The sequence below is a fragment of the Eriocheir sinensis genome, unplaced genomic scaffold (assembly GCF_024679095.1).
Source record: "Eriocheir sinensis breed Jianghai 21 unplaced genomic scaffold, ASM2467909v1 Scaffold301, whole genome shotgun sequence".
Lineage (NCBI taxonomy): Eukaryota > Metazoa > Arthropoda > Malacostraca > Decapoda > Varunidae > Eriocheir > Eriocheir sinensis.
The window spans coordinates 344,374-353,282 of NW_026111612.1; the positions used below are offsets into that span (position 1 = coordinate 344,374).

Below are 8,909 nucleotides of genomic sequence, written 5' to 3' on the forward strand. Positions count from 1 at the left end.
GATGCAAAGCGAAAGGCCAAGCCCTAGATGAAAAGAAAAGAGGAATGCAAAAGAAAGGCTAAAAGCTAAAGGAAAAGAAAAGAAGAGGGGTGCAAAACGACAGGCTAAAAATTAAATTGAAAAGAAAAAAATTAGAAAACATAACTAAAGGCCGAAAGCTATATGAAAAGAAAAGAGTCACCAGGACCGCAAAGTGAAAAGTTAAGAGAAATTAAATAAAAGACAGATGCTAACAGCATCTGGTGTTCCCAGGCGGTCACCCATCCAAGTACTATTCAGATCCAACGTCGCTTAACTTCGCTGATCGGACGAGAAGCGGTGTTTTCAACGTGGTGTGGCCGTTGACGAGAAAGGTGAACTGGCTTTCATCTTTGAGGCAGGTAACACAGGTAATCACATGCCAGCGTTTCGACCGGGCGAAGTAGTGAAGGTTTGTTAAGTTGGTCCTGATGATTGAGCCAGGTGACACAAGTAAACGCCAGCGCTTGGACCGGTGAAGTAGTGAAGGTTTGTTGTTGCTTCTTATGTTTGAGCCAGGTAACACAGGTAAACACATGCCAGCGCTGGGACCCTGGTGAAGTAAAAATAAACAAATGAATGAATAAATAAATAAAGTTACGTAACCAGCGTCAACATAAGTTTAAAACGAAAGGCTGAGCTAAATGAAAAGAAAAAAGGACAGAAAACGAAATGATTATGAAAAGAAATGGCAAAACGAAACTCCAAAAGCTAAATAAAATGAAAACAGGGATGCAAAGGAAAGGCTAAGACCAGATGAAAAGAAAGAGGAATGCAAAAGAAAGACTAAAAGCTAAAGGAAAAGAAAAGAAGAGGGTGCAAAACGAAAGAAAAAAAATAGGAAAACATAACGAAAGGCCGAAAGCTATATGAAAAGAAAAGAGTCACCAGGACCGCAAAGTGAAAAGTTAAGAGAAATTAAATAAAAGAGGGATGCCAACAGAAACTGGTGTTCCAGGAGGTCACCCATCCAAGTACTTTCCAGACCCAACGTCGCTTAACTTTGCTGATCGGACGAGAAGCGGTGTTAACGTGGTGTGGCTGTTGACGAAAATGACCTGGCTTTCATCTTGAGGCAGGTAACACAGGTAATCACATGCCAGCGTTTCTGACCGGCGAAGTAGTGAAGGTTTGTTGTTGGTCCTGATGATTGAGCCAGGTGACACAAGCAAACGCCAGCGCTTGACCGGGTGAAGTAGTGAAGGTTTGTTGTTGTTTTATGTTTGAGCCAGGTAACACAGGTAAACACATGCCAGCGCTGGGACCCTGGTGAAGTAAAAATAAACAAATGAATGAATAAATAAATAAAGTTACGTAACCAGCGTCAACATGTTTTAAACGAAAGGCTGAGCAATGAAAAGAAAAAAAGGACAGAAACGAAATGATTAAGGAAAAGAAATGGTGCAAAACGAAACTCCAAAAGCTAAATAAAACGAAAACAGGGATGCAAAGCGAAAGGCTAAGACCTAGATGAAAAGTAAAGAGGAATGCAAAAGAAAGACTAAAAGCTAAAGGAAAAGAAAAGAAGAGGGGTGCAAAACGAAAGAAAAAAAATAGAAAACATAACGAAAGGCCGAAAGCTATATGAAAAGAAAAGAGTCACCAGGACCGCAAAGTGAAAAGTTAAGAGAAATTAAATAAAGTGAGGGATGCCAATAGAAACTGGTGTTCCCAGGAGGTCACCCATCCTAGTACTTTCCAGACCCAACGTCGCTTAACTTTGCTGATCGTGGACGAGAAGTGGTGTTTTCAATGGTGTGGCTGCTGACGAAAATGACCTGGCCATCTTTTGAGGCAGGTAATACAGGTAATCTACATGCCAGCGTTTCTGACCGGGCGGAAGTAGTGAAGGTTTGAAAAGGTTGGTCCTGACATTGATTGAGCCAGGTGACACAAGTAAACGCCAGCGCGCTAACGGGTGAATAGTGAAGGCTTGTTGTTGTTTCTTCTATGTTTGAGCCAGGCGTAACACAGGTAAACACATGCTGGAGCGCTGGGACCCTGGTGAAGCAAAAAATAAACAAATGATCGAATAAATCAAAATAAAGTTACGTAACCAAAGCGCCAACATACGTTTAAAACGAAAGGGCTGAGCTTTAAATGAAAGAGAAAAAGGATGGTGAAAACGAGAAATGATTAAGGAAAAGAAATGGTGCAAAACGAAACTCCAAAAGTTAAATAAAACGAAAACAGGGATGCAAAGCGAAAGGACCTAGATGAAAAGCAAAAGAGGAAATGCAAAAGAAAGACTAAAGCTAAAGGAAAAGAAAAGAAGAGGGGGTGCAAAACGAAAGAAAAAAAATGTAGAAATATATAACGAAAGGCTGAAATATATGAAAAGCAAAAGAGTCAACCAGGACCGCAAAGGAAAAGTTAAGAGAAATTAAACAAAGTGAGGGGATGCCAACAGAAACTGGAGAGGTTCTCAGGAGGTCACCCATCCGTTAAGTTTTCCAGACCCAATTGTCGCTTAATCTCTTGCTGATCGGACGAGAAGCGGTGTTTTCTAACGGTGTGGTGGCTGCTGGGACGAAAAATGACCTGGCTTTCATCTTTGGAGGCAGGTAGTAACACAGGTAATCACATGCCAGCGTTTCTGACCGGGCGAAGTAGTGGTATTGTTAAGTTGGTCCTGATGATTGGAGCCAAAGTATGACACAAGTAAACGCCAGCGCTTGGACCGGGTGAAGGTAGTGAAGGTTTGTTAAGTTGCCTTCTATGCGTTTGAGCCAGGTAACACAGTGTAAACACATGCCAGCGCTGGGACCCTGGTGAAGTAAAATAAACAAATGAATGAATAAACAAATAAAGTTACAAAAACTAGCGTCATTGATGTTTAAAACGAAAGGCGCTGAGCTAAAATGAAAAGAAAAAAAAGGATGAAAACGAAATGATTAAGGAAAAGTAAATGGTGCAGCAAACGAACCTCCAAAGCTAAAATAAAAACGAAATACAGGATGCAAAAGTTAAAAGGCTAAGACCCAGATGAAAAGTGCGGAAGAGGAATGCAAAAGAAAGGACTAAAAGCTAAAGGAAAAAGAAAAAAGAGGGTGCAAAACGAAAGAAAAAAATAGAAAAGAGCATAACGAAAGGCGTCGAAAGCTATATGAAAAGAAAAGACACCAGGACCGCAAAGTGAAAAAAGTTAAGAGAAAATTAAATAAAGTGAGGGATGCTGAACAGAAACTGGTGTTCCCAGGAGGTCACCCACCAAGTACTTCTTCCAGACCTAAACGTCGCTTAACTTATGCTGATCGGACGAGAAGCGGTGTTTTCAATGCGTGGTGTGGCTGTTGACGAAAATGACCTTGGCTTTCATCTTTGGAGGCAGGTAAACACGGTAATCACTATGCCAAAGTTTGACCAAGTTAGAAGTAGTGAAGGTTTGTTAAGCTGTCCTGATGATTGAGCCAGGTGACACAAGTAAACGCCAGCGCTTGACCGGGTGAAGAAAGTGAAGGTTTCTGTTAAGTTGTTTTGTTTGAGCCAGGTAACACAGGTAAACACATGCTAAAGCCATGCTGGGACCCCTGGGCAGGAAGTAAAAATAAACAAAATGAATGAATAAATAAATAAAGTTACGTAAACCAGCGTCAACATACGTTTAAAACGAAAGTACTGAGTTTAAATGAAAAGAAAAAAAGGACAGAAAACGAAATGATTAAGGAAAAGAAATGGAAAGCAAAAACGAAAACTCCAAAAGCTAAATAAAATGAAAATACAGGGATGCAAAAAGCGAAAGGCTGGAAGACCTAGATGAAAAGTAAAGAGGAATGCAAAAGAAAGTACGGTCAAAAGCCAAAGGAAAAGAAAGAAGAGGGTGCAAACGTGAAAGAAAAAAAAATAGAAAAACATAACGAAAGGCCGAAAGCTATATATGAAAAGAAAAAGAGTCACCAGGACCGCAAAGTGGAAAAGTTAAGAGAAATTAAATAAAGTGAGGATGCCAACAGAAACTGGTGTTCCCAGGAGGTCACCCATCCAAGTACTTTCTTAGACCCAACGTCGCTTAACTTTGCTGGGATCGGACGAGAAGCGGTGCTTTCAACGTGGTGTGGCTGTTGGACGAAAAAATGACCTGGCTTTCATCTTTGAGGCAGGTACACAGGTAATCACATGCCAGCGTTTCTGACACGGGCAAGAAGTGAAAGTGGAAGGCTTGTTGGTTGTCTGATGATTGAGCCAGGTGACACAAGTAAACGCTGCTTGGACCGGGTGGGTAGTGAAGGTTTGTTGTTAAGCTTTATGTTTGAGCCAGGTAATACAGGTAAACACATGCCAGCGCTGGGACCCCGGGTGAAGTAAAAATAAACAAATGAATGAATAAATAAATAAAAGTTACGTAAATTACTAAGCAGTCAACATAAAGTTAGTAAACGAAAGGCTGGAGCTTAAATGAAAAGAAAAAAAGGACAGAAAACGAAATGATTAAGGAAAAGAAATGCAGCAAAACGAAAACTCCAAAAGCTGGGGCCAAAACGAAAACAGGGGATGCAAAAGTGAAAGGCTAAGACCTAGATGAAAAGTAAAAGAGTAGAATGCAAAAGAAAGACTAAAAGCTAAAGGAAAAGAAAAGAAGAGGGTGCAAAACGAAAGAAAAAAACAGAAAACATAACGAAAGGCCGAAAGCTATATGAAAAGAAAAAGAGTCACCAGGACCGCAAAAGGAAAAGTTAAGAGAAATTAACAAAGTGAGGGATGCCAACAGAAACTGGTGTGTCCCAGGAGGTCACCCATCCAAGTACTTTTCCAGACCCAACGTCGCTTAACTTTTGCTGATCGTGGACGAGAAGCGGTGTTTTCAACGTGGTGTGGCCGCTTGACGAAAATGACCTGGCTTTCATCTTGAGGCAGGTAACACAGGCAATCACATGCCACGCGCGTTTTCGCTGACCGGGCTAGCGTAGTGAAGGTCATGTTGCCGGTCCTGATGATTGGAGCCAGGTGACACAAGTAAACGCCAGCGTGCTTGGACCGGGTGAAGTAGTGAAGGTTTGCTTGCTGTTTTGCGCATTTGAGCCAGGTAACGCAGGTAAACTCACATGCCAGCGCTGGGATGAAGCATGCTTTGTTGATGGGAGTTCGCAACGGGGAGTTGAGGCGAGAGCTTATCACCAAAGACGCCTCCCGCACGCTTCAAGAGACTGTGACGAAATGTCGGTCGTATGAGGGCACCGGAGTTACGTACTCTGAAATAGAGACCCCGTCCACTGCCGTGAGAGGCGTCTCACAGTACAAGAAGGGTAAGAAGGCGGCCTACGCGGAGAAAGCTGGTGCCAAAACATCCACGCCCCCCTTCAGAACAGCCTGCAGCAGCTGTGGCACGCAGCACGGCTCCAAGCCGTGCCCAGCCGCCGCGGCACCCTGTCACGGTTGTGGCCGCGAGGGCCACAGGATGTACACCGTTAGGTGTTCCGCCAAAGGGGTTCAATGCGGCGTGTGTCTTTGCGTGGGGCACAACGACCGATTCTGCAGCCTTAACAAGCCCAAAAAACCCTAACCGAGGAAGGGTTCTTCCCTTGGCGTGGTTCGGACGCAGCCACCCGACACGGCCCCGCGCCACTCCGAGGAGCGTGCGGGCCACGTCCGGGGAGTGGACTCCAACACGCGCCCCAGGGCCCAACCTTCCCCCACCATCCGCGTCGCTGTCACCCAGGGCGACACGTCTGGCCGGATTGACGTGATACCCGACACCGGCGCTGATGTTACGGTGATAGGCCTTCAGCACCTCAAGGGCTTAGGCCTCCACCAACGCGACTTGCAACCGCCCCCCGCCATCAACTATTACAACGCGGACGGCTCACAGATGCAAGCCGTGGTGGGCTCCTTCCAAGTAGAGCTCACGTACGGCGATAGGTCGTGTGAAGGCTGGATCTACGTGCAGTCCTCTCTTACCACGCCTCTGCTCTCGTGGGAGCACTGCAAGGCGCTGGGTGTGGCTCCCGCCGACTTCCCGAGGCAGATACCAGCCGCCCGGCCCGCCGCGGCCGCCGCCCAGGTAAGCGAGGCGCGGGGCAGCACCGCACCGCGCGCCGCCACCCAAGGCCACGCAGCGGCCTCCGCACCTCACCCGAGCCAGCACACACACGCCCTCCATATCCACACGTCCCCGTCGGAAGCTAAGGAGTACTTCCTGAAGGAGTACTCGGGCGTGCTGGTGGCGAAGGAGGCCTTAAGGACCGCGCCATTGAAGGCGATGGTGGGTCCCCCGATGAGAATCCACCTGCGGGAGGACGCGCGGCCGTTCGCCATACACACTCCAAGGGTCATCCCTCTCGCCTTCAGGAATGCAGTCAACCAAGAACTGGATTCTATGGTGACTCAAGGCGTCATTGCCCCCACGGGCGACGACCCATCCCCTTGGTGTCACCCCTTAGTGGCTGTGGCCAAGCCTAACGGTGGCGTCCGCATTACCACCGACTTGTCGAAGCTAAAGAGCCAGGTGTCCCGTCCAGCCCACCCTTCGCCCACGCCCTTCACAGCAATACAGAGCGTGGACCCGGAGGAGCGGTTCTTCACGACGGTCGACGCCCTTTGTGGTTACTGACAGATTCCGCTGGCAGAGGAGGATCAGCCACTCACCACTTTCATCACGCCTTACGGACGTTTTCGCTATTGTCGAGGCCCCATGGGTTTCGCCGCCACGGGCGACGCCTTCTGTTTACGCGGCGACACGGCACTCCAAGGCGTGACCAACCGTGTGAAGGTAGTGGACGACGTGCTGCTCTCCGACAAAGACTTCCTCACGCACCTCCGCAGCATTGATGAGGTACTGTCTCGGTGCAGGACGCACGGCATCACTCTCAACGCCGAGAAGTTTGTCGTGGCTGCTCCAGCTGTGTCCTTCTGCGGTTACCGGCTCTCAGGGGACGGTATTGCGGCCGACCCGGAGAAAGTGCGAGCTATAGCAGACTTCGCCACGCCTGCCAATCTGACGTCCTTCATGGGATTGGTGAACCAGCTGGCAGAGTTCTCTCCCGACATCACCGCCGCCGCCTTACCTCTTCGTCCCCTGATGAGCCCGAAAAGGACGTTCACGTGGACACCTGACCATGACCAGGCCTTCAAAAAGGTGAAGGAGGCCCTGTCAAGTCCTCTGGTCCTTGCCACGTTCAACCCAGCCCTCCCCACCACCCTGCAGACAGATGCCTCGCGCCTGTACGGCGTAGGTTACGCCCTCCTGCAGGACCACGGAGGAGGAAAGTTCCGCCTGGTCCAGTGTGGCTCGCGATTCCTCACCGATACCGAGATTCGCTACGCCACCATCGAGATGGAGCTACTGGCAGTGGTATGGGCCATGTCAAAGTGCAAGTTTTACCTGATTGGCCTACAACACTTCGACCTCATCACCGACCACAGACCCTTGGTCCCGATCCTGAATAGCTACACGCTGGACGCCGTCGAGAATCCCCGCCACCAGCGGCTGAAGGAGAAAACCTCGGCGTTCATCTTCACAGCGGTGTGGCGTGCGGGCAAGGACCTCTGCATCCCCGATGCCCTTTCCCGCTCTCCCGTCAGCCGCCCGACGCCGGAAGACGAGATGCTCGGCACGAATGCCAGCCTCTCCCTCAGCACCGGCGTCACTCTGCAGGCCGTACACTCCCACGCTCACCCCCAGCCTTCGTCAGCTCCTGACGAGGATCTGGCACTCGAGGAGTTGCGGAAGGCGGCCCGCGACGACCCCTCCTACACCAAGCTCCTGGAGAAGGTACGGACCGGGTTTCCTCGCGACCGCTTTGACCTCCACAACGCCCTCCGCCCGTACTGGAAGTTCCGGGAGGACCTCTACCCAGATGGGGACCTCGTCTTGTATGGTGCTCGTGTGGTCGTCCCTGCAGCCCTTCGTCGCCGTGTCCTGTCCCACCTTCATGATAGTCATCGCGGGGCCGAAGCCACCAAGCGCCGCGCTCGTCAGGCCGTGTATTGGCCCGGCATAGACGCAGACATCGTCAGCACTGTCCGCGCCTGTGAGCCGTGCCAGGTTATGCTACCTAGCCAGCAGCAGGAGCACTTGTTGTGCGACGACAACCCCACCAGGCCCTTCGAGTGTCGGCCGACTTCTTCACCGCGGCAGGGAAACACTTCCTAGTCGTCGTCGACCGACTCTCTGGCTGGCCTGTGGTGGTCACCTGCGGCTCCGACACGACGTCTGCCGCCACCGCTACTTCCCGCGCCTCTTCCGTGATCTGGGTGTTCCTGTGCGTCTGAGGACGGATGGAGGCCCTCAGTTCACCAGCCGGGAGCTCGCGGAATTCCTGGAGCGTTGGGGGGTCCGCCACAACGTGTCATCGCCCAACTACCCACAGTCGAACGGACACGCCGAGGCTGCAGTGAAAGCAGTTAAACACCTCATCCTGAAGGTGGCGCCGTCCGGTAACATCGACTGTGAGGCGTTCGACAAAGGCCTTCTGGAGCTGCATAACACACCGAATTCCACGCGCCACTCCCCGGCCCAGGTCTTGTACGGCTGTCCTCTCCGTTCCTGTGTCCCTGCCCATGCCAAAGCCTTCGCGAAGGAGTGGCAGGCCAGAGCCGAGAGCTGTGACCGCCGCGCCGCTACCCGTGCCCGAGATGCCATGGCCCGGTATGACGCCCATGCCCGCCCGCTTCAGCCGCTGAAGATAGGTGCTCTCGTGCGCATCCAGGACCCAACCACGCAGCGTTGGGACAAGGTGGGCACGGTAATGGGCGCCAGCCGGTCTAGGGCCTATCACGTCCGGATGCCGAGCGGCCGCATCTTGTGGAGGAACCGCCGTTTTCTTCCGCCGGTTTCGCCCCCTGCAGTCGACACCCCGGCCGCGGACGAGTCTCCTCCACGCCCGGACTCACCTCACCTCCCTGTGCCCCGTCGCTCGGAGCGGCTCAGAGCCAAGGCACCCGCTCAAGACTAG

At 50.6% G+C, this 8,909-nt stretch overlaps 1 protein-coding gene, 1 non-coding gene and 4 pseudogenes across 2 annotated transcripts; 1 reads left to right on the plus strand and 5 right to left on the minus strand.

Moving 5' to 3' along the window:
* Positions 1 to 227: 227 nt before the first annotated feature.
* On the minus strand, positions 228 to 346 carry LOC126991582 (5S ribosomal RNA). The gene has a single exon (XR_007745683.1). It is a non-coding gene; the product is annotated as a 5S ribosomal RNA (ribosomal RNA).
* Positions 347 to 952: 606 nt separating this feature from the next.
* On the minus strand, positions 953 to 1,067 carry LOC126991586 (5S ribosomal RNA; annotated as a pseudogene).
* Positions 1,068 to 1,668: 601 nt separating this feature from the next.
* Positions 1,669 to 1,787, minus strand: LOC126991588 (5S ribosomal RNA; annotated as a pseudogene).
* A 2,175-nt stretch (positions 1,788 to 3,962) lies between these two features.
* On the minus strand, positions 3,963 to 4,084 carry LOC126991584 (5S ribosomal RNA; annotated as a pseudogene).
* A 633-nt stretch (positions 4,085 to 4,717) lies between these two features.
* Positions 4,718 to 4,841, minus strand: LOC126991587 (5S ribosomal RNA; annotated as a pseudogene).
* Positions 4,842 to 6,646: 1,805 nt separating this feature from the next.
* LOC126991577 (uncharacterized) lies at positions 6,647 to 8,909 on the plus strand. Its single transcript, XM_050850298.1, has 2 exons — positions 6,647 to 7,985; positions 8,056 to 8,909. Exons 1-2 carry the CDS (start codon positions 6,647 to 6,649, stop codon positions 8,907 to 8,909), a joined length of 2,193 nt encoding a protein of 730 aa, XP_050706255.1.

What these genes read in the sequence shown, in the direction of transcription:
- LOC126991577 (XM_050850298.1), top strand. Translation starts at nt 6,647, where the DNA reads ATGGGTTTCGCCGCCACGGGCGACGCCTTCTGTTTACGCGGCGACACG. An exon ending in CGTCAGCACTGTCCGCGCCT is followed by an intron (nt 7,986 to 8,055) that starts GTGAGCCGTGCC and finishes CAACCCCACCAG; the next exon opens with GCCCTTCGAGTGTCGGCCGA.